This window comes from Chiloscyllium plagiosum, unplaced genomic scaffold (genome assembly GCF_037043375.1).
Source record: "Chiloscyllium plagiosum isolate Xiang-an unplaced genomic scaffold, Cpla_swu_hap1 HiC_scaffold_32, whole genome shotgun sequence".
NCBI lineage: Eukaryota > Metazoa > Chordata > Chondrichthyes > Orectolobiformes > Hemiscylliidae > Chiloscyllium > Chiloscyllium plagiosum.
This window is the reverse complement of record NW_028270170.1, coordinates 6,115,087-6,141,320: the sequence shown is the minus strand read 5'-3', so window position 1 is coordinate 6,141,320 and position 26,234 is coordinate 6,115,087. Positions and strand designations below refer to the sequence as shown.

Genomic DNA, 26,234 nt, shown 5'->3' with positions numbered 1-26,234 from the left:
TTAGATTTTGAAAGATTAGGTGAACATAATGAATAAAAGAAATTATGCTGTCAGAGGAGTAATTTGACAGTCTTAAATTGGACATTGAGTACAGACGATACACAGTATTTGATCGTAAACTTCCCAAGTATTGCTTATTTTAGAATGTAATTACCCTTCACATTTTGTCAATTATTGTATTTGCATTCTTTCAGCTTTGTAGTTTGCTTCTTTTGCTACATCTTAAATTCATCAAGTTATAAAGCCTGTTAATTCAGAATATAAATCTTGGCCTTTCCAACCATTCATGTGCCTCTCTTTGGACATCTGCATCCACCTCTTTCTGTTTTGTGCCTGTTTGTGTCTTTCTTTCTATGTTGCTGTGACACCCTGCCTCTCTTGAACCTTGACTCTCTTGTATACTCTTCTCCCTTTCTTTTCTTCCCTCCCCTTCCCCCTCATCCCGTTCTTCCCTTCCTCTCCCGCCTTCCCTGCCTCCACATCCTCTGACCCTGTTCATTCACACTCATTTGCTCTCTCTCAGACCCTTTGCTCACTTTCTTTTCCAGTCTGCATGTCCCCTTTATGTAATTTTTCTCCATTAATTTTTTAATTATACTTGGTTTGTTGTCTTTTGCCCCTCTCTGGCTTCATATTTCACTCCTCTACTCCTTGTCTGTTTCTGTCTTTTTGTCTCAGTTGTACTCATTCTTCATCTATTGCATCTGAGATCACAATGCTCAAGTTGTTAGAAACAGTAAATAAGTAGGTGTTGCTCTATCCTCCAAACCTTACCAACTACTCTCCAGCTACTGCCAAGTGGACTTTCAAAAATATATTGTATAGCTTAAGAACAAAGAGAACAAAGAAAATCTACAGCCCAGGTACAGGCCCTTCAGCTCTCCAAGCCTGAACCAATCCAAATGTACTGTCTAAACCTGTCAGTCAATTCCTAAGCATTTGTATCCCTCTGCTCCCCACCTACTCATGCATCTGTCCAGACGCATCTTAAATGAATCTACCATGCCTGTCTCTATCACCTCTGCTGGCAATGCGCTCCAAAAGCCCACCACCCTCTGTGTGAAGTACTTGCCGCGTGTACCCCCCTTAAACTTTTCACCTCTCACCTTGAAAGCATGACCTCTCGTTATTGAATCCTTCACCCTGGGGGAAAAAGCTTGTCTCTATCCACCCTGTCTATGCCCTTCATGATTTTGTAAATCTCAATCAGCCCCCCTCAATCTCCTTTTTTTTCTAGTGAAAATACACCTAACCTACTCAACCTCTCTTCATAGCTAGCACCTTCCATACCAGGCAACATCCTCATAAACCTTCTCTGCACCCTCTCCAAAGCATCCACATCCTTTTGGTAATGTGGCGATCAGAACAGTATTCTAAATGCGACCGAACCAATGTCTGTACAGTTTTAACATATGCTCAGTGCATATCCAAAGTCCTTTTTTATATAAATGTATGTAAAACTAGTTTGCTTCATGAGTTTGTTGACAGCCATAATATGTTATTTATTTGGATGAAATTTGGTGAAATGTCAAATAGACTTACTAATATTGTCCTTCAATAGAAGGAATGCATTTGGGATTTTAGTTAGGTATTATTTGGGATCTTAATTTTCTGGTAAAGTTAAACTTCTTTATTTTTAAGCAGGGTCATTATTAACTGATTTATCTTGGGATCAGAAACTGATCTGTTGCGATATGTAATAATTTGGTTATTGATAATGGAGAGATACAAGTTTAAAAACCACATGTATGAAGAGACCATTGGTTCATATCCACTCTGGTCATAACTTTAGCTTTAAACATATTATAAGATCATCTATCTTCCCAGTTCTGTTTGTGAAAATCTGGCAACAGTCTAAAATCCCATTTTTATGGTGCGCTGATCTATTTTTTAAGAAAAGAGCAGCAAACAGTTACGTTTATAGTTCTGAGCTGATTTGTGTATGCACATGAGGGTTGCACCCAAATGTACAAATCCTTTCAAACCAAAATCTTCTGTTGGCTATCCAGTACTCCTATCACAGGTGTTCAGATCCAGCTGATTAATCTGGCTTCTAGCATTGGCTCCTTCAAGCTCATGGCCTTACTTATACTTGAGAATTAAATGCCTAACTTTGTTGTAACTTACTTTGCCTTCATCAAGCTAGGCTATAATCTAGCACAATAATTTACTCCTTGTTTGTATTATTCAGTGCTGCACTTCAATTTATAGCTTTGTTACTCAAATAATGTATATTCGGCACAATTGCAAAATCTGACAAATCTAGAATAATCATTTATAAAATGTACAAGGAATCTCACATACAAGAGGCATAATATGTACGATTGAGGTGTTCATGATCCCCACATATTCTCCTCAGAGCTATTGAGGGGAAAAACTGAAGTAGGGCCAGGAGACATGATTTGCATTGCATGGTCTCCAAAACAATTGCTGCACAACTTCGTATTTACAGATGAATCTGAATATTTTGTAGCCCAACCAATGCATAAATCCATCCATTAGTTGTTGATAATCAACTAAACGTGATAGTCTATTAATGTGTGTGTATAAACTGAGACAGTGAAGAGAACAGTGAATTAAAAGGGATGACTACTTCCATAGTTCTGATCTTGATGGCTAGCTCATCTATAAATCTGGTCATTCCCAAACCTCTGTTCAATGAGTGGGGATACAACTGTTGCAGAACTCGTACTGCCATTGTAACAGATTCTTCTAAAGATTTGATGTAGGTGAGTTTTTGAAACCAATCATTCGGGTCAGGTTCCCTTCTCTATTCACATTGGAATTAAACTGAGTTTTAAAAAAGGGGTTTTTTTTCCTCCCGCCTTTCTGCACAAGGGTCTCATTTCTCTCTTTTACTGGGATTTGAGTAATTATCTTGGTACAGCTGAATGTTAATGGATGTGCACCTCCCTGTGTCATTCAAATCTATAAATTTGAAACTAGAGTAATCTGGTGTGATCTATATATATAATAATCTGATCTCTGAAGTCTACTTGAGTTATGTTCATTCATTCCCCACAGTTTCCAAACTGAGCAAAGCCTCTTTCCCACAGAGCCGTTTGAAGTCAGTTGATGGGATTGAGAGCATAAAACATGAGAGGTGGTGCTATTACATTGACATTTTCAGAACACCTGAAGTAACTTAGCTGTTTCATTGCAGAATTTAGTGATTTGATTCGATTGATATTATTCAAACGATGCATGCATTCACTAGGTATTACTTATACTGGTCCCGGGTAGTTATATATAAATCTATCTAATGAAGTGCACTGCCGACTCCAGAATGGATGTTCTAGACAAGTGAATAGATGTACATCAAGATCTCCATACGAGTGTGCATGAATCATATTTTGTGTTTTTTTAACTTTAGTTGAACCCAGGAACTGTGGGATTCTGCCGCATTCAGTACAGTCCAACAATGCTCGAGAGTTTACTACCAAGTATCCGGAACCTTACACTCCCTCCTGTAGACCGGCTAGGGCTTCAAAATGACTTGTTTTCACTGGTAAGTGGGAAGTGAGTTGGAAAACATCCACAGTAGAATATGTTGTTTGTGTTATTGAAAATTTGAGCTACAGGAGATTTGTGAAGCATTTCTTGCAGAAGCCCAAAGATATAAATTCCTTCAAAATAATCTGTTTTGTGATCAAAATTCACTTTACTTCTGAAAAAGTTGAACAAGTACAAATTGATTCTGAATATCCATGTGGTTCAGGTTCTTTACACATAGAGATGAATAGCTGGGGGTAAGTCATAAATTCAAATGAAGTTATTTGAGTAGTCTGAGTGCTCTGAATGAATTGTTGATTCAAGTAATAATTTGATCCTACGTGGCTTTCTGTAGGTTATGTTGTTCAAGTTCAGCTGTTATGTTAATCGTGATGATCTCCCTATGGTTTGAAATTTTCTATGGAAACTGAAGTTGCACCACTTCAGTGGATGGCAGCCTCTGTGATGGTGTTTTGTGTGTAGTGGCCAATTATCAGGCTTCTGCTCAAGTAGGGGTCAAGAAGCTCAGTAGCCTCAGCCCCACCATCCCCAGCAGTGACTACTGTGTTCAAGTGTTGTAGCGGGAAGGAGACCAGGGTGTAATTGTGCTGCAATAGTGCTTATCTGGGGAAGCAATCATTTCTTAACAGATCAGTTCTGGATTTTTCACTTGTCCAGTGGGCGGCCACCCCACTGAGTTTCCCACTGTTGACAATATTTCATGACAGTAATGGGATGTGGGGGTCCTCTCTTGATGTAGCAAGAAATACATTGCCAGCCTTCCTGCCAACAAGTTGGGAAGATTCGGTTCCATACCATTGAATAATAATGTCTACAGTGTTAGATTAATAATTGAGCTGCCAGTATTAGGAATTTAGCATGTCATGAAGAAATTTTAACCTATAGTAATAATTTATCCACATAAATAAATAAATAAAGATTTACACTAAACGCCTCCATTTCAAAGTATCAAAACTTAATCAAAGTTTTTAGGCTATTTGTTTACATAATGTAAGATATGAGGTCACTCTAGTCAATATAAAGGAAGCTTAGTGTTCCTGTCAGGTTCCTAAGTTTTCTGTAGCGAATATGCATGTACTTTGTGATTTCTTTAGCATGTTTTAGAAGTTGTACAATTTAGTTCTCCTTCTCTTGGACAGAAAGCAGAAAAAGACTGCATGAAGTTGCTTACAACTTGTAACGATGCTAAACCTTTTGACATGTCCAGTACAGACAATAGCAAAAAAAGGCAGTTTAATATTTTTTACTTTGAGAGGCAAGCATTTAATCTCCAGATTTGTCTCTCTTGTGATATATTGAGGTTGAAAAAATTAACAACTTATTAATGTATCTACTGGAATATAAATAAGTGTGACGTTCACTTTTGGTAGAAAAACAAAGGCAGAATGTTTTTTAAATAGCAAGAAGTTGAGAAGTGCAAGTGTCCTAAAGGATCTGGTTATTCTTTTCCATGAGTCACTGAAGGTTAGGCAATTAGAAAGGTAGATATGACACTGACATTCATTTCAAATAAGTTGTTTGTGGAAGTAAAGTTGGCTTGCTGTAGTTGTGTAGAGTCTTGGCAAGACCTCATCTGGAATTCTATGTACAGTTTTTGTCTACTCTCTTAAGGAAGGATATGCTTGCAATAGCAAGTGTGCAAAGGAGGTTCACTAAGTTAATTCCTCAATTGGGCAGCTTGCCCTCAGAGCAGAGATTGAGGAAATGGTATCTATTATTTCGATTTTTGAAGTATGACAGGTGATCTCACTGAAACTTAAAAAAATTCTTAAAGGGCACGCTGGGGACTATCGATAGGATGCTTTCTATATCTGGTGACTGTAGAATCAGCAAATAAAATCCCCAAGACAAGGGCAGACCACATAAGACTGAGTGAAGAAATTCATAATCATCTCAGATTGGTGAATCTTTTGAATTCTAAACCCGAAAGCTATGGAAGCTCAATTATTGCGTAGTCTCCAGGCAGAAATCAATAGGTTTCTGGTAACAAATGTCATTTAAGGATATGGAAATAGTGTAGGAAACGGCATTGAGAGATGATCGGTCATGATCTAGAAATGGCGAGGCCACCTTGATATTTCGAATGACTCCTTTTTCCTTTCTGCAAGATCTATTTGCTTGAAAATCTCATTTTTAAATATTTGTAATATTTTCAATCTTAAAAAGCTTGAAGTGTAACTTTTTGAACTCTGGCAGTCAAGGAATATGGGGATTAGGTAGAAAAAGTAGACTTGAGGTTGTGGTTCAACTATAATCGTAACAAATAGCAGAACAGACTCCAAGTGACAACTGGCCTACTCATTTCTTAAATTCATATGATTTAGATTAAACCATTCAGTGCTTACGTACTTAAAGCCTACAATAAATGTTGTTCAATAACGTAATGGATCATAATAACTGGATTATTAGACTTGATGTTGAGAATCTAAAAGAAAATGATCCTATGTTGATAAAATATTTGTATTTTATGTTTCCTTTTGGACATCTAACTTAAACATTTGTTCACTGAGTATTATTTCACGCTCCAGCTTTTAAGGCAGGTTCTACTAAAGAACTTTTGGGAGTCCAACTCCATTTTACCAAATTTGGCAGGGAATACAGGACCTATGATTACAAACTTAAAGAGCTCCGTTCCCAACTTCAGATTGTCTTTTCATTTTGTTTCCATTGTCCTGCCTGCATATTTTCAGATATTAATCAGTCTTGTGAGAAGTAGTATTTCTGTCTTCTATTCTGAACTTATTCCTTTTAGCTGGACTTTTACACATTTCTTCTTAACATGCAGTTATGGTCTAACTTGTAGTATTGGAGATGAATTTTCTATTTCATTTAATTCATGTCTGTTCAGTGCTGAAAAATGCAAGTTTTACAGACAAATCTTTAGAACAGTGATCTGACACTAGAAATTACCCTTATGGCCCTTCTCTTTAACAACTCAAAAGCTTGATTGTTTCTTGTTCTTTGACCACTGCTGAACGGACTATTAAAGATCCAGCCTGGTTTTTCTAGGTCCTCCCATAATCTCATGATGTTTACATTACACAATATCACTGTGATGACCTCAAATTTAATCTGATAATCTAATTGATAATTCTGTTTGATTTGCGAGCTGCTACTCTGCAATTACCAAACAGCTGTCAAATCTTTTAACATCTCTACACCCCTATAATTGTTAATCCAACTGACAGCACAGTGTCATATGCATCCACTGAATATAACTATCCCGCACAATTGATGTGCATAATGTAATGTCAAGTTTGTGGAAAAGGTTGTTTTTTCTTCTCTGGTCCAGCTTCTTGGGAATACCTTGTTTTGGTGTAAATCTTATCCATTACTTCACACTGGGACATTCATGGTGATGCATTGTTTTCTACCTAAACTATGACCTTCGAAATCACCCAGGAATACATCCTTGGGCTTCATCCATACTCAGTCACATGGAATCATAGGGTTAGTTTCCAACAGTTCAGTAATGTTACAGTCTACATCGCCACAGTCTCTGCTTCTGTGTTATCAAACTGCTTATCCAGGTACAGTTGCCTTCAGCTAAATATTGGGACAATTGAAATGATTGCTGGAAGTCTCGACCACAAATTCCATATTTATTGGGGAGGTGTGGTTTTGTTAGTCAAGGATAATATAATGGCTGAAAGAACTTTTGACGAGGACTCGTCTACTGAGGTGGTATGGGCTGAGGTTAGAAACAGGAGAGGTCACACTGCTGGGAGATTCTTTTCTAGGCCTCCGCAAAGTTCCAGGAATGTGGAGAAGAGGATTGGCAAAATGATTCTGGGCAGGAGTGAAAGGAACAGTGTGGTCATTATAAGGGACTTTAACTTTCCCAACATTGACTGGAAATGTTATAACTCTGGTTCGTCGGATGGCTCAGTTTTTGTCCAGTGTGTACAGGAGGGTTTCCTGACACAATATGTCGAAGGGCAGACAAGACGGGAGGTCACACTGGATCTGGTACTTTATAATGAACCATGCCAGATGTTTGATTTAGTGGTAGGTGAGCACTTTGGAGAGAGTGACCATAATTTGGTTGCATTTAGTTTAGTGATGGAAAGGGATAGGTACATGCCACAGGGCAAGAGTTATAGATGGGGGAAGGGGAATTATAATGCGATTTAGGCAAGACTTAGGAGGCATAGAATGGGGTAGCAAAATGCAGGGGATAGGTACAGTCGAAATATGGAACTGGTTTAAGGAACAGATATTGCATGTCCTTGATAGGTATGCTCCTGTCAGGCAGGGGGGAAAGTGATAAGATAAGGGAACCGTGGTTTACTAAAGAAATTATGTCTTTTGTTAACTGGAAGAGGGTGCCTTATGTTACGTTGAGGTCAGATGGTCCAGATGAGGCAATGGAGAGTTACAAATTAGGGAGGAAGGATTTAAAGAGAGTGTTGAGAACAAGGAGGGAGCATGAGGAGTCTTTAGCAGGTAGAATAAAGGGGAAAAACCTAAAGCTTTCTATAGGTATGTGAGGAATAAAAGGATGACTAGGGAGGAATAGCCAGTCAAAGACAGAAATGGAAAGTTGTGTGTGGACCCTGTGGAGATTGGAGAGGTGCTAAACGTAGTGATCTCCTCTACATTGGGGAGACAGGGCGCCTACTTGTGGATTGATTCAGAGAACAACTCCTGGGACACCTGCACCAACCAACACCACCGCCTCATGGCTGAACACTTCAACTCCCCCTCCCACTCCATCAAGGACATGCAGCTCCTGGGCCACCTCCATTGCCAAACCGTTATCACCCAGTGCCTGGAGGAAAAATGCCTCATTCTACCTTGGGACTCTGCAACCACACGGGATCTGTATGGATTTCAACAGTTTCCTCATTCCCCACCCCCACCCCAGTCCCAAGGCTCCAACTTGGCACCGCCCTCCTGACCCGTCCATCACCTTTCCCATCCATCTGTTCCCCCCCCCCCGACCTATCACCTTCTCCCTCACCTTCATCTACCTATCGCAATCTCAGCTACCTTTCTCTCCCCCCTCCCCCCCCCCAACCCAACACTCCTCCCATTTATCTCTCAGCCCCCTAGCCAACAAGACTCATTGCTGATAAAGAGCTTTTGCCTGAAACATCAATTTTCCTGCTCCTCTGAAGCTGCCTGACCTGCTCTCCTTTTCCAACACCACACTCTGTTTAAATCTCTGCTTCCCTTGCTACCTGTTGAAAGGGTGAATCTGTTTATTTGTGTTGTATGGAACAGCCTTCAGGTCTAAAATGGAGAAGTATCTTGTTATTCAAAGACTTTGGCATACTTGAATCATATGATTATTTCACTTATGTAGAAGATGTTTTAAATTGCTGTCTTGTGACGAGCATACTGATGAGTTATTTGAGAGATAATTGCCAGGTTAACCAAATAGCAACTCTGGCTCATGTCCAAATGAATGTCGTAGTGTTCGCAACCTGGATGTGAAGCAAATTTGTGTAATGGATACAAAGCATTCGAGTACAGTGGAAGACATTAGATAAAATGCTCATGGTTGCCCTGGTGACAAAGCACTATGACTTTCTGCTCTGCCAGAGACCGCTCTTACATTTACTGCCATCCACTGAGTTTGATTTTGCCATTTTAAGGAGGCAAAAGCTGGGGTAAGAGGATAAAATCTATACTCTCAGGGAAAAAAAATCTTTTTTTTTGTATTTAAAACAACAATATTGATCAAATTTTAACTAAAGATTTGACACAAAATTTAAACTTACTGAATGATCTTCAGTTCTGAAGTGCTTTGGGATATCCTTAGAATATGAAATGTACGATGTGAACATTCTGTCGCAGCATGATGGAAAGAACTTGAAATTAAAATGCTGGAGAAACTCAGTAGGTCTTGAACATCTATGGAGAGAGAAGCAGAGTTAATGTCTTGAGTCTTGTTTGGGACTCATTATTTGAATTTAGTTCAAATCCAGATTGTGAACACTACAACATCCATTTGGAGAATTGCTCCAGAAAGAAGGAAGTTAACTTATTTGAAGTTGTCTTTCAGACTCAAATGTGGGATATTTGGCATATAGTCTGATAGCAAGGCATGCTCAAATGATGGACAAATACAAATCCTTTATCAAACCTATACATCTAAGGAAATTACATATGTATGATCTTGTAACTTGACATACTAGGTTTGGTCTGTATACATGAATGAGTTTTGAGTGAGGTAAAATCTTTCCAATTTTGTTGTAAATATTTTCAATGCCATCTTTCCTCAAATGGCAGCAAACATTGTAAGATGAATTTCCAAAAGTGATAGTTGGTGCAGATGTAAAATGCGGAGCTCTGACAAGTTCATATTTATACATTAAAAATGGATAAGCCATCATCAAATCACACACAATTGGCATGGAATGTATTTAAGCTTTTTGAAAGTTTTGGTAAAACTACAAGTGAAATAGTGGATTGGCAATTTTAAACCCTTATTTACTTAATTAACTTTTACGAGGCAGCTAATTCACTAAGTAGACATTACATCCTTACTGAGACAACTAGTAGAAGAGGCGATTCATCAGTGCAGGAGGATGGTGACTGTTGGATGTGCAGATTTTGAAATGATAATTCTTTGGTTTGCATCTCAGACAGAAATTGACTTCAATTCTGAGTCTTTTCAGTGTTATCTCAATGCATTTTTGGGTAACCCAAATGTGTATTTGGATTAAACAAATTTAGTTTGCCAATTTGACATTCTCCACAGTTCAAATTAAGGCTGAGATTTGTCATTCTTTGGAAATATCATTTCAAGGTCTGTACGATACTGGCGTATCCATTTGGGTTAATGGATCAAAATGTCAGTAATGCTAACTTGGGTTCAAAATTGAGCTGGTATTCGATGTTAAAGTTGTATAATTGCAAGTTGTTGTCGTTATACCATCATTGACTATGTAGATACAAATTCTCATTAATAAAACCAATTTAAAACTCGTACAGATTTTGCTGAAATTCCATTATTCATTTGTCCTTAACTTACTAAATCCCAATTGGCACTGTTCACAGTTAACTGACAATATTAGCAGCAAAGCTCTTCATCAGTTACTTCGATTCTGGATCAGTGGTGCTGGAAGAGCACAGCAATTCAGGCAGCATCCGAGGACAGGCAAAATCGACGTTTCGGGCAAAAGCCCTTCCTGATGAAGGGCTTTTGCCCGAAACGTCGATTTTGCCTGTCCTCGGATGCTGCCTGAATTGCTGTGCTCTTCCAGCACCACTGATCCAGAATCTGGTTTCCAGCATCTGCAGTCATTGTTTTTACCTTTTTACCTTTATCAGTTACTTCGAGCCAAGCCGCACAATACAAATGGGAATCTGCTAGTAATGGCTGTCATTTGTGAAATAGCCAATTCTACTATAGTTGGATTTTAATTATTACAGAAATGGTTACATTTTAACAGTACTTCATTGACTGTGAAACCCTTTCAGATATCCTGCTATTGCAAAAAGTGCTATGTAAATACATGTTTCTTCTTCAGTTGAGTTCTTGGAAATTTGATTATTCACCCTGTAGTATTTTGCAACAATGTGCTATGTTACAATCAATTGATAGTAGCCAGCTGATGAAATTTTTGATTTTAACAAATGATCTACTGAGTTATCTTTTTTGTATTTTTCAGGCTCGAGCTGGCATTATTGGCACAGTGGAAGTTTTAAAAGTCATGGAGGCTTTTGTGAATGAGCCAAATTACACAGTATGGAGTGATTTAAGCTGCAATCTGGGGACACTTTCTACCTTAATGTCCCACACGGATTTTCATGAAGAAATGCAAGAGTTTATTGTTGACCTGTTCTTGAACATTGGGCAGAAGCTTGGCTGGGACCCAAAACATAATGAGGGTATGATTTTAAACCATAATGATTTCCAAGTGATCTCCAGTTAAAGCAACCATCTTATTCTTTGGTGGTTGTTCTCCCTGTTTCAATTGAATCCAGTTTCAGAAGAATGTGGAACACTTGAGTTTACAACCTGGAGTCACCTTTACACTTGGGGAGAGCCATGCAATACCAAGTTGCTTCCTTCCTTTGATATGTTAGGGTCTTTGGAGAAAAAGTGAGAAAAGTGACCCTTCATGTCTGCTTTCAATATTTTGTCCTACTAGATCAGAATTGATTATTGGGCAAGTCTGAGAGTCTCATTCTTCCAATTAGAGACGGCTTGTCTGTGCATGATCTGCACATATGAAGAGTTTAAAAAAAAAAAGCATCACCAATTATATGACTATTCACCACAGACCATAGGATACTGGCATCAGTTTTAAACGTTAGTATTCAAGTGAAAAACTGATACTGTAGTGTACCAGCCAAAGATGAAGATCAAGGCTTGTTGATGTTACGGCTACAGGTAGTGATGTCTCTGGTTTTGAAGGAGTGGCTGGTCTGGTTCAGCTGGGTGTACAGATATAGGTGATAAGGAGAAGGATCTTTGGAAAAGATGATTTTGCTGCAAAACGATGCTGCATTGTGTGCAACCAGCAGAGAGATTATCACCAGTATCAAAGAAATTAACGATGTAATCATGTCCAACTAAGAGTTAGTTTATAAGAAACCTTTGAGACAGTGAAATGTTAATTTTAGAACCTAAAGATGTGCCTGACTTGATTAATAATGGAGGGACATTAAATGTTCACATTGGAGAGGGCTGCTGCCTATGTTACTCTGTTGAAGAACATCATATGGAGATAAGCACCCTTATGGATTTAAGGTGATTATCAGGCACTGGGGAATTTTTGATTGAAAATATTCACAAATATTCTCAAAACTCACTAATAATAAAATGATAACACAGGAGGAGGGTATCCAGCGATCAGATATGTATTAGCTTTGTTTAAGAATAAACTCATTGTTCTGCCTACTCCAGGAAATTGGAGATGTAGGATTTATTTTATGATCAGTTTGATATACTGAGATGTTCTTCTGGCTTGCATGAAGGAATAAAATGGTATATCTAATTTTGACAAGGTCACTTAGAAATATGTTATGTAGGTGGTACGCAGAAGTTACAAAAAGGCGCACATACACTAAGAGAGTTTGCAAATTTATGACTAATAGAATTTTAGATTAGATTCCCTACAGTATGGAAACAGGCTCTTTGGCCCAACAAGTCCACACCAACCCTCCAAGGAGTAACCAACCCAAAACCCATTCCCCTACATTTACCCCTGACTAATGCACTAAACACTATGGGCAATTTAGTATGGCCAATTCATCTGACCTGCACATCTTTGGATCATGGGAGGAAACCGGAGCACCCAGAGGAAACCCATGCAGACATGGGGAGAATGTGCAAACTCCACACAGACAGTCACCTGAGGCTGGAATCGAACCTGGGTCACTGGTGCTTTGAGGCAGCAGTGCTAACTGATGTGGGAAAGTGAGAGTCTCCACTTTAGAACAAAAAATGATAATCAGAATATTTTCATAATGGCAAGGGATTAAGAACAAAAAAGGAGCAGGGGTTTAGGTACAAATTTGTGATAGATAGCATACTATATATAAAGGTAGTTAAAAAGATTAATGGAATGTTCCCTTCAAAGTTTGTGAAAAGATTTGTAGCTCAGGTGCTCGTTGTTGTGGTTCTGTTCGCCGAGCTGGGAATTTGTGTTGCAGACGTTTCGTCCCCTGTCTAGGTGACATCCTCAGTGCTTGGGAGCCTCCTGTGAAGCGCTTCTGTGAACTTTCCTCCAGCATTTGTAGTGGTTTGAATCTGCCGCTTCCGGTTGTCAGTTCCAGCTGTCCGTTGCAGTGGCCGGAAAATTGGGTCCAGGTCGATGTTCTTATTGATTGAATCTGTGGATGAGTGCCATGCCCCTAGGAATTCCCTGGCTGTTCTCTGTTTGGCTTGTCCTATAATAGTAGTGTTGTCCCAGTCGAATTCATGTTGCTTGTCATCTGCGTGTGTGGTTACTAAGGGCTGGGAAAAGGGTTGCATCGGTTGACAATAAGAATTATGTTGGGTAGGGTCAGGAGCAAGACAGTTGCATGGAGCAGACTTGGGAATAGGGTTGCTTGAAGTGGAGCCAGCTGTGTGGAGAAGAAAGTAGATGTCAAATACCGCAGATAGTGGATTGGAAGGATGACAGCTAAAGGAATACAGATCAGCAAAAGCCTTTGAAATGTTTACAGAAGGAGTAAGGTTGTGGGAAGACCTAACTATGGACAGAGAGTTTGTGTTGTGAGGCATTGAGCTGCTGTAGGTCATGGGTGATTAGAGTTATACATCAGTAGGACAGGATGCTGTCAACAGCATTTCAGGTGAGTTGGGAACAGCAGAAAGTTGGTTCTATAAGTGAGAGTTGGAAAGTGGTTTTGGAGCAGTGGCAGAAGAATAAAAATAGTTTACACTGGTGAAGGAGGGAAATGACTGTCTTGGCTATGAATAGGATTTCAAGCTAGTTCAGAGTTGAATGGGACTGGCCACCATTTAAACAAAAAAAAGAAAGAATATGCGGATGCTGAAAATCAGAAACAAAAACAGAAATTGCTGGAAAAACTCAGGCTAGCAATACCTGTGGAGAGAAAGTAGAGTTGACGTTTCGGTCCAGTGACCCTTCCTCAGAACAAGCTAACCACCATTTAATTCGGTCAGCCAAAACACGCAAGTCCAAGGTACTGAAGCTTTCAATCAAGAGCTAAATAAAATGGATTCTAAAATAGTTTTAATTTGTTTAACACCTTTTTAATATAGATTAGATTACATTACAATGTGGAAACAGGCCCTTCGGTCCAACAAGTCCACACCGACCCGCCGAAGCACAACCCACCCATACCCCTACATTTACCCCTTACCTAACACTACGGGCAATTTAGCATGGCCAATTCACCTTACCTGCACATCTTTGGACTGTGGGAGGAAACCGGAACACCCGGAGGAAACCCACGCAGACACGGGGAGAACGTGCAAACTCCACACAGTCAGTCGCCTGAGGCGGGAATTGAACCCGAGTCTCTGGCGCTGTGAGGCAACAGTGCTAATCACTGTGCCACCGTGCCGCCCCGTTAATGTCAGAAAACGTCAGAACTGTTCGTTAAGGCACTAGGATAAAATAGTCTCCAAGCCAAATAAAAGAGGTATTTGGAGAGCATCCCAGACATTTGGACAAAGAACTGTACTTTGAGGAAGGCTGTAGTGGATTTTCAGCAGACTGTGGCTCAGGCAGCTGAAGGCGCAGTTGTCGTTGGTCAATAAAAGAGGGTGGTAAATTCACAAGAAGTTGGATCTAAGAATATTAATCAAAGATGCAACTCTAAACAAAATTAATGAATTACTGTTGATGAGACGTGACATGTCCATCTTATTCTACTGTTAATCCTTAATAATTAAGGCAAGTGATGTAGTATTTTGAGACATTCCTTGACACATTCTCTCAATTTCTGCATTTCACAGACCATGAACAAATTGTTGCCAAAATATTGCAGTCTTCCCCAAAAGGTTTTGATTGTAAAATACTGAATCATTTACTCTTGAATCCAATTGTTTGTCTTTGCTGTAATAAAATTTTTGTTGAACCATGCAGTGAGGTATGGTTCAAAGAGACTTCTGCAGAGAGATTGGAGAATATTAGCAATGTACTGGATGCAAGGCTCTGTTGACAGACACTATCATTAACAATCTTGGAACTAGTAATATGACTCCTTGCGGTGAATAAGTCTGAACAGAATTCCTGGGAATGATCAAGTTCATGTCTGTGGTGTGTTTTTGTCCTTGCTTTGCCTACCAATATTAAATTTATAAATATCTCAGCATATGTTGTAATGGATTTTGTATGTTCTGTAATGCAAGTCACATGATACTCTGTCAAGGAAGGCTAGTCATATGTAAAAGTCCTGGCCAAATATTGACCCAGATTTTCTGGTAGTCTGACAGTTTTATTGCAGCATAGATAGGAGTTGCATGTATGGACCTTGCAAAATCTCCATCATAGCAAACTCCAAAGGAATTGTCTGTGAATTTGAAGATTTCACTGGGCAATTCCCAGCTGCCGAGAACTCTCCAAAAATCTCTATTTAAATCAGGGAAATTTGGAGAGTTGTGATGAAATTAGATAAAATAACTACTAAAGAAAAGTTGTACTATTAAATACATAGTGGAATTCGACTCACCCTATACTTAGCTCTCACTCTCAACTATATCTCCCTCAGAGCATTTACAACCTCCAGGTCCCAAATCACTCTATTCAGAAGATGCGATTGCCACTCCTCAAACATTTAACCCATTATTCCACTGTGCTTTACATATATAGGAATTTTACAGAGAGGTTATACAGTGGGTTATGGTAATCTAGATAATATGCTCCTGGAAAGATAATCTGGAGGTTGTGGTTTCAGATTCCACTATAGCATTTGTGACTTTTGAAATCAGTCACAGTAACTTGAGGACTGCGCTAAAAAAAAAATATTGTTGTAAAAGGGCAGCTGTGCTACGGAGAAAAGCCAGTGTGCTATCCACCTCCTGTCAGTCTGGCCAGACATGACTCCAATCTTAGAAAATGTAATTGACTCTTTAATGATCCAAAGTCAATTAGCTCAGAGATGAAGAGGGAATTCATCTCTGGTGACAGCCCAAGTAAGGTTTAAAAACGGATTTTTTTTCCTTCCTCAACTCAACCCAGTCCCATTGCATTCTCTACGAATTTTGTTGATATGGGTGCAGTATTTTTGGTATGTGGTGTTTATATTTGCATATAATAAGCTTAACGTCTCAGTTGATATGAAGATAATTTGGATATCTATGGTCAGGTTCATTTTTTTTAAAAAACCCCATTAATGGGCTCCTGTTTTAAATTTCTGTCTCAGGTCACCTAGATGCACTCCTGAGAGGCTTAGTCCTTGGAAAGTTGGGAAAAGCTGGGCACCAGCCAACCATAGACGAAGCAAGACGTAGGTTTAAGGATCATGTTGAAGGAAAACAAATCTTGTCTGCTGATCTACGAAGTCCTGTAAGTTTGGGTTCATTTAATACTTGAAGTTGCTTTTATACAGTGTTTCTTTTGCCTTATTTAGGGGGGGCAGATGAACGTATTAAAAGTTGAAAAGATTTTACCTAGGACTACTTTTGGTATCAATTTCTTGAATTTTGGTTTGGGAAATAAGTTTTAAAATGTTTCACTCAGCAAAATCGTATGCCTCCTTAATTTGATAAATTATGATAATATTTGGTTGATTGCTCGGCAGTTGCTGAGAACCATAGCCAAACAGTTCAAATGGTTTTCTGAGTTGGAGCTGTTCCTTTATTCTGTTGTCTGTTTTGGAGCCATTTGTTAGCTTCCTCTTAAAACATTGAGTTTTTTTCTGGGGCTATCAAGCAGCAGTCTGTTGGTTTTATTTGATGTGGAGGTGCCTGTGTTGGACTGGGGTGGACAAAGTTTAAAAAACACACAACACCAGGTTACAGTCCAACAGGTTTGTTGCTCCACTAGCTACCTGACAAAAGAGCAGCGTTCTAAAAGCTTGTACTTCAAAATAAACCTATTGGACTATAACCTGGTGGTGATTTTTAGTTTTATTTGTAATTTCCAAAACATGCTGGTTTGACGAATCTACTGCTTTGATGAAAAAGAGGAAACTGTGTTAAAAAATAATTAAGATCCAGCTATCATTGAAGTTCTGAAAGTTTTTTGTCAGTTATATCAAAAAACAAATTCAGCCTGATACCTGCTGAAAATATTGATACCTTACTGGTTCCTTAAGATAGGAGCAAGATTGGTCTGCAGGGATTCGAGAAGGCAGCTCACCAAGAAGCAGAGGAACAGAATAGGCCATTAAGTTATTCAGGTTTGCTTTGGTATTAAGTGAGATCATGGCAGATCTGTTAATCCTCAAGTCCACTTCATTTCTTTAGTGTCTTTTTAATTCTTCACAGGACATGAACATTTGCTGGTTAGGCCAGCTTTTATTGCCTCCCTACTTTTTACAGAGGGCAGTTAAAGTCTACCACATTGTTGTGGGTCACGTGTCGACCAGCCCAATAAGGACAGCAGTTTCCTTCCCTAATGGACATGAGTGAACCAGATGTATTTTTTCTGACAATCAACAATGATTTCACTGTTGTCATCAGACCCTTAATTGCAGATTTTTTTTCTTTATTAAAAAAGATTATTTAATTCAAATTCCACCATCTGCTTTAGTGGGATTTGATTAAAAGTCTGTCATTCATAGTTTTTAATACACTTTAAAAAAAAAACAGCCTCTATTATACTCCACACTAAGGAATTACAGAATCACCAGGAAAGATGAATTCCCTCTTCATCTCTGAGCTAATTGGGTGACCCCTTACTCTGAGATTGTCTTCTGGTCCTGGACTTTCCCACAAGTGGAAACAACCTCATTATCTACCCTGTCCTCTAGAATCTCAATGGATGTTTGGCTAACCAGATAATGGGTAATCAGGCATTTACCCCAACCTGCCACATTTTCGCCTACTTACTTATCCTGGTCAAATTCCTCTGTAGATTTATTTTTATCATCCTCACCATTTGCTTTTCCACTTAGTTTTGTGTCACCTGCAAAGTTGGCAATATTGCATTCACCTACCTCATCCAAGTCAAGAATGTATTCTGTAATTATGTAGCCCCAACACTGATCCCTGTAGCATTCCAAGAGTTGCAGGTTGCCACCCTGAAACTGTCCCCCTCCCCAACCTCCAATCCCAATCTTCTGTCTTCCATTAACTAGCTAATCCTGTACATATATTAATATATTACCCTAACACTGTGGGCTATTAAGTAGCCTCCTGTGCAGTACCTTATCATGTTTTGGAAATGCAAACCTAATCCATCTACTGATTCCCTTTTGCCTATTCTGCTTGTAACCTCCTCAAATAATTCAAATAAATTTGGGAAATTATGCTTGACAATCATAAAGTCTTGCTTATTTTGTTTGATTATATTACAAATTTCTAAATGCTTTGCTATTGCATCCTTTTATAATAGGCTCCAGCATTTCCCAATGACAAATGTTAAGACGATCTATAGCTGACAGTTTTTGTCTCCTTCCCTTTGAGTTAAGGGTGTTACATTCGTAGTTATTCAATCGTCCAGGACTTTTTGAGAATTTGAGGATTCTTGGAAGATTATTATTGGTGCCTTCACTGTTTCTGTAGCTAGTTCTTTTCATATCCTAGGAAACAGCTCATCAAATCCAGCAGACTTGAGCCCTGTTACTTTAGTAGTTTAGTTCCTGGTATTTTTTTCTCTAGTGGTATTTATTACATTCATTACCTCTACCCTTTCTGACCCTTGATTATTCATTACTTTTGGAATGGCATTAGTGTCTTCTCCCTGAAAACTAATGCAAAGTATTTATTCAACTCCCCTGCCATTTCCTGGTTCCCCATTATAACTTCTCCAGCCCAATACTCTATATAACAGATGTTCATTTGGCCCTTGTCTTTTTATATATTTAATGAAGTTCTTGCTGTCTTTTTTTTGATGATCATTTACCCTCAAAGTTTCATTTTAAAACTTTTCAAATCCTCTGACTTATCACTGACTGTTTCCATACTGTTTGTTTTTTTTCCTTTCAATTTGATGCTACCCTTAACCTTCTGGATTAACCACGAACCACTTCCTCAAATTCTTCCTCAGTGGACTATGTCTTTGAGTCATGAACTATTTTCTTACATGTCTGCCCCTGTTGGCATGCTGTCTGTTCGGCTAATCTCGTCTCCTAATCAACTGCAGCTACCTCTGCCCTTATTGCTTTTTAATTACCCTTATTTAAGTTTAGCATAGTTATTTCCAATCCAGGTTTCTCACACTCATCTGAATGCTAAATTCTACTGTGTTATGGTTACTGCTACCTCGGCGATCTTTTATACTTAAAATGCCTCATTGCACATTACCAGATTCAAAAGATCCTGTTCCTGTTTGCTTGGATCCACAGTATATTCTGAGAATAATCCTGAACATACACTATGAAATTTTCCTTGTGGCTATCTCTGCTGTTTTGATTTTCCCAATTCTCATGAAGATTAAAGTCACCCGTGATTAATGTACTGCTTTGTTATTTACGTGCCCTCATTAGATCCTGATTTATTCTGTCCTCCAGCATAGTTACTTCTAGACAGCTTATAACCTACTTTCACCTATGTCATCTACCCCTTTTTATTTCTTACCTCCAACCATATTGTTTTTATATCTTCTAATCCAGATTACTTCTTGCTGTCATACCTTTTTCATCTCGTAGTAACAAAGCTACCCTGTCCTTCTACCTGTCTTTTTGAAAAATCTCATAATCCAAATATTTAGTTCCCAGATTAGAGTTCCATGTAACTCTGTCTCTGTAATGGCTAGCACATCATACCCATTATTTTCTATTTGTACTATTAATTCATTTATTTAGTTAAAATACTACAAGGGTTTAAAAACCACTAATTGGCCCTTTTAACATTTTTCCCCCTTTGACCATATTTGCTGTTATTTTTCTATGTTTGTACAGTCTGTCCCCCTCTGGGTTTCATGATCCAAATAGCCACAATGCTGCTTCCGATTTCACTCTCCCGAACAGCCGCATTGCCTAGTCATCCATGAGCACTTACACGCACTCATTGAAAGCCCCAGTTGCTCAATTCATCAGGGTACTCATCCCAGGACAACTCAAGTGAAGCCCATTACACTGGAACAGCTCCTTTCCACCCCAGCTATTGCCCCATGAACTGAAATCCATTCTTTATGCACCAGTCTTTGAGCCATGCATTTCATTCCCTGACTTTATTTATGATTTGGAGGTGCCGGTGTTGGATTGGAGTGTACAAAGTTAAAAATTGCAATACCAGGTTATAGTCCAACAGGCTAATTTGGAAGTACTAGCTTTCGGAGCGCTGCATTAAAGTCACTGCAATTATAACCAGAGACTGAGTTAATGATCAACTGTTATTTTCCAAATGATCACTGAGTGTTGAGGATTGGTGAAAGACAGGTAATGTCTGACTAATCTGATTCTGTTTTTGTTTTGAGTTAACTTTTTATTTTCTATTTGTTCGTGGGCTACGACAAAGCAAGCATTTAGTGCCGATCCCTAATTGCCCATGAGAAGTTGATTGTGGTCACGTTCTTGAATCATTGTCATTGTGTTGGTGGAATGTGTATGAATGTTGTCTATGAGGACTTCCAAAAGGCATCTAATACAGTTCAACACAAATTAGGAGCATAAATTAGCATGTACAGAATTGAAGAGAACCTTAAGAAATGGGTTAGTATTTGTTTCGGAGGCAAGAAACAAATCAATGTTGGTTTTTCCAGCAAGCACCAGGACTTCAGTGTTAGCTTCATAGTGGGATCTCAGGGCCCATGTGGAGATTTCCAGCCCACCAAAGTCATCGGCGTGCCTATTGTTGCCATCTTCTGAGAGACAGTGTCCTATTGCCCAGCACCTTACATGCAACCCATTAAAGGTAGCAAGTTCCCAAGGATAAAAGCCTGTTGAGTGACAGGCATATCGGGCTGAAAGCCCCCAAGGAGAGTTGGACAGTGCACATGGACACCTCAGAATTCATATATAAAGGCCAGAGCTGGCAGGACAATCACAGTGGAAATAATCAGTGTTGCGGAAGTAATTATGGTTACACTCTATATGGTTCCACCATTGGGCATGGAGCATATGCCTTCAATAACCACCCAGTCTTCTACTGGAGTTTGTTTTGGGATTGAGGGGTAGCAGGGCTGGCACCTCTATTGAGCTGGCATCTCCACACATGGTAGGAGGGTTTTGCTGGAGGGGTGATGTACATGTACTGTTGATTGTGTCTGCTGAAAGCTAAATTAGGCGAGTAAACAAGTTGCCTAGCAAACTGACACTTGGCAGGTAGATCTCTTCAAATTTGTTTAGGAATGGGAGATATGCTGCCATTTATGTCATTGTCTGTGTTGACCCAGGTTTTCAAGTTAATTCTGCAAGATTTTTAGTTCCCTTTACTTTGTCGTCTTAGCATTTCTTCTGATGATCTTTATTATATCCAATTAACAAATTATTGGGAATTATATAATCAGGCAGCAGAGCAACACGTCCAGACACCTACTTGACTCCTGAATAATACTATAATATCATTTTAAAACACAAAAGGGCTAAAGTTCAAATGTTTGTGGTCAGCTTATTCTCATGGTGTCTGAGATAAGCGTTATCAATTTTGAGATTGATGATTTGTATTTCTCAGTTTTAATTTAAGAGGTCAGATACTCAAAATCCAGGAAGCCCAGATAACTCTCCTGGGATACAAAAGTAACATAATATTCTGTTTAAGTTAGGGACATTTGCAAAATCCCTCTGGAAGAAACTGTTTTAAAATCTGAGAAATAACCAGTCAATCTTGCCAATTTGATATTCCTAAACAAGAACAAATAAACTGTTGTTTGCAAAGAATTAGTTTAGTTCTTAGAATTGTGATATTTTTAGTATTCTGTCTACTTGCAGTTACATTCTATTACGACTGTTTCTCATGTGTGTTCATTTTTATTAACAGATCAATTCACTTCTTATTTTAAACTTAAAACAAGATCTCATGTGATGCTCTATTGCTTTCAAGGACTGGAATGAGATCTTATGAAGGCCTAAGTCCAGTAGCTAAAAGCAATTTCCAGACAGGGTTTGCTCTGCGTTTCCCAGGTGCATTACCGAAAGCTTACCTAGATCTCGCGGCAAGGGAAGACACTCTCAAAGGTATGAGAAGTTGGGTCTCACCCATGAGAGTGGTCCAAGCTGCAGTAGAGAGTTTTATTTAAATAAAAAAGTCCCAAAGATGTACCTGCTTAAATAAAGTTGTTGGACAGCTAACATCTAAAACAAGGTTTGCTCTGGTGTTATGCTGCACCTTCTGAAGAGCAGGAGGATCCTGTGGAGGTGTGGGATAGAATCATTTGATTAAATAATCTAAAAAGGGTCTTCATTATCTTTTGCACAAACTTCAATATTTTACCTAGATATCAAGTTGTGCAATAACTGAAGGGCACAGGGAGATGGCATTTGTCATGGGAGAATTTAAAATAGAAAACAAAATCTGAAATGGAATGGATTTGAATCATTGACTTCAAAAACCTCATCTTCAATGCCTCCAGTTGTCCTTCTTCTGTTCAGTATCTGTTTTTGCCTCTAAAGCAATATGACATTTAGTGTGTTTAAGTGCTATATAAATGCAATTTACTTTGTCCAGCTCTTGTTCAAACTGTGCTCCAGTAAAATTGTCAACCTTAGCAGTAAAAGTATTCATAATCTTCAGGGGGCTGGGACTGTTCTCATTTACAGCAATGAAGATTAATGGGAGATTTAATTAAGGTCTTCAAAATTATGAAAGGTTTTATTCGAATAATTAGGAAAAATACTTCCATGACTCGGAAGGGAATCATTAACCGGAAACACTGATTTCAGATTAAAGGCCAACAGAGGCGTAGCTGTATTAGAGGGATTTTTTTTACAAGCTAGGTACTGGAATGAACAACTTGAAAGGTTGATGGAAGCACATTTTCAATAATGAATAAGGTAAATGCCTGAAGGAGAAAGCATTGCAAATCTTTGGACAACTAATTGACTTTGTCTTTTCAAGGGATAAGGCTGGCTAACTGATTTTTTTTCTGGAAGACTCTACAATCTTCTGTTCAACGGGAGCATATTCCTGTTGCTGGTGTTAGTGAGAGTTAATGAAAGCTGTGATTTTCCAATTTGTGAACACTGCTTCATTTAATCTCTTGTGTACTACTGAGAGCACCAAAGGTGTTAAAGTTGTTTGTGATGTCTATAGTGGAAGCTTATAGAACTAAGTTTTTGCTCATAAGAAACTTTTATATTCAGAATATATGATAGAGGATTCAATAAACTGATCACCTTAATAAAGAGTCAGAAAAGCATGCACCAGGATAATTATCAAGATCAGTGTCTTGATAGAGCCTAGTTAGGTCTGTCTGCAGTATTGCAGAAAATGAGTTGGGCCCATTTGTGCTTCAAGGGATTAAAGTTTGCATCACTTTAAGGTGAATACGAGATGAATCAGAAATGAAGCACTCCCGTTCTCATCAGGGAAGCATTTTATTTTACCTAGCCTGATCTTCCACCATTACAGTACATTATGTATTGCTATGTCATTTCTTGCACTGTTGTAGAAAAGAATCAGAAAATTTCAACAAGATTCTGTCCTATTATTCCCAATTAGTATTGATGGTTTCCTATCAACGTGGTAACAATTTAATGAAAGAATGTGCAAAATTCAGCTGAATTCACTAAAAACCTCTTTTTTTTTTTCCCCCCCCTGCTGTATCTTTCCCAAGGGAGTTTTGTTGCAGTTCCTTCTAAGCAGGTATTTGTTCAGTGCATTGTAAATGAAAATGATTCAATTTTGAGTTGCAACACCCACATTTTTAGAAAGAAAAAGTAGTGCCTTGTCTAATAAGTACCATTTTCCACAGGACTGCATTGACATATTTAATAGTGCAATTCCTGTAGGTTATAGTGGTTGGTTACTTGGTACAGAAAAAGTTTTCTGGTAATGCTTTGTCGTCAATGTGGGAATTCAGTTCGGAGAAAGGAACCGTTTGCTTCAGCTTTGTTTGAAGTGTAGATTAAATATAGATGCAAAGTAAAGCTTGCCTGTAACTCCCTGACAATGTACTAAACTAAATCTTTAACACAGTAGTTAGTACACCAGATATCCTTGTGACCTTCACAATTTCAAACATTTTTGTTCTGTTCTGCTGCCCTATCTCACATACTCATGCAGTGTGGCCCTGCTTTAATGGTAACTGTTGATGGTGAATCCAAGCCCATATTTTACTCCTTCACTGTGTGGTATCCTTTCTCCACAGATTCCAGGGATATTTGCTTAAATCCCACTCCCCATAAAACAATCGTATCACTTCATTAAACAAAAAAAGGCTGATGGTATTAATTCTGTAATCTGCACAGACTATCAGGGTGAAGTTGTGATTAGATTGTGTGAATTTCATTTATTCAAGCAAATAAGAGTTGCAAAATATATTTATGCTGCAGTACTACCAATACATGTTGAGGCAGTGTCTAACAGCAAGGTTATTATAAAAATGTAATGGTTGACCACACAGGATGGAAGCCCTCAGTGATGGTTTAGCAGTGGCTAATACTAACCACTATGCCATCTCATATCGAGAGAGTGCTGCACAGTTGAGGATGGTGAATGAGGTATCTGCTCTCTCCAATGAAGACAAAATATCTCTCAGCACGATTTGGAAACTGAGGAGGAGTGTTCTTCTTGGTGCTTTTTTCATATTCACTCATGGGATGTGGGTGTAGCTGGCTGGCCAGCCAGCACTATTTCACCATCCCTAATTGTCCTTGTGAAGACAGTGTTGTGCTGGCCAGTGCTTCGATGCTTAACCAACAGAGATGATCTGGTCTTTGTCATTGGGATGTTTATGGGATCCTGCTGTGCACAAATTAACTATCTTGTTTTTCCTGCTCTATAACAGAGACAACACTTCAACAGTGTTTCATTGACTGTAAAGCACCTTAGGGTGTCTTATGATTGTGAAAGAAACTTGATCACAAATGTAAATTGGAAGCAGCTATGCACTTGTAATCTTGCAAAGGAATAGTTACTGGTGTGGCCATCTGTGCTCTGAAATGTACTCTATTCTGGGGAGAGGTGTCGAAGCACAATATGACAGATCTCCAGAAATCATTCTGTCGGAATGTAATATGATGTGTAGGAATGTTCTTGTTGCCTACTACATTCTTGATGGAAGTGTAACTCAATAGATATTTCATTCCCACAGTAGCCTTTTAGAACAGGATTTTTAACTTACGAGCTTTGGACGTATCGTATTTAATTGAAATTCATTCTTTTTCTTGCCTTCCTGCAGCAACCAGTTCCTATATCATTATAAGTGGGACTGAATTCAAATGTTTGAAGGTCACCAAAGTGCTAGTTGTAGCACTGAACTGAGGCATTGAGCTGCATAGTTCTTTTTATGACCTTCAGAAAATAATGCACATTTCAGGTGTAACTTTGAATCCTTTTTTGTAAAACTTGTGTAAACAATTATGTTTATTACACTCAGCTGACCTGTGTAAGGACAGTCTTGGCAATATCACAAATTACATGAGGTGAAAGAAAAGAAAATCAGTGACTAATGACAATCCAGTGGATCAGTGGTGAACATTGAGGAGGATAGGTTGAGGGTATCCCATGTACTTGGGTAGCCTGCAGACATTGATGCATGCGGGGGCACCATATTGAAACATATCTAGCACTTGGGAATAATAGCAAATCAAAATCCTCTAGGTAGGAGGGTTTTTTTCCTTTTCTCTATACAGTGGTGCATCACTTACCAGTGTTTATCTTTCCTTCTCTTTGCCCCAACCAAGTTTGTATCAATTGACCTGAACAGAGGAGCATTTGGTTAACTCATTTGGTTGGATGCTAGTAGGAAAGTAGTTGGCAAGGAGCAACCCATAACTCTAACCTAGAGAAGGGAATATCTGCAGCATTTACTGGTATCTTACGGAGATTGATAAAACTTTATCTTAAAGTGTTCTCAATTTGTGGAACAGTGGAGAGGTTAGCCAGAATGGCTGGATATGCCATGTTACAAACATTTTGTTGTATAATTAGTGAAAAAACTACTATTTTAATGGATACCTTGCAGAGGGGTACAGCCTGTGTTCCAGTGTTATGAACTATGTGAAACATTTGTTCAGTTGTTATCTTAAACACTTTCGTTGTGATCATTATAGTAAGTTGTATTCAGGGTCTTGGGTGA

The 26,234-nt window shown here is 38.7% G+C and overlaps 1 protein-coding gene across 1 annotated transcript in view; it reads left to right on the top strand.

Moving 5' to 3' along the window:
• Positions 1-26,234, top strand: part of npepps (aminopeptidase puromycin sensitive) — a 233,198-nt gene that overhangs the window by 185,393 nt on the left and 21,571 nt on the right. The window contains exons 16-18 of the mRNA XM_043674808.2: positions 3,374-3,508; positions 11,136-11,355; positions 16,312-16,454. Coding sequence (XP_043530743.1) covers positions 3,374-3,508; positions 11,136-11,355; positions 16,312-16,454 — 498 coding nt within the window. The remainder of the gene's footprint in view (positions 1-3,373; positions 3,509-11,135; positions 11,356-16,311; positions 16,455-26,234) is intronic.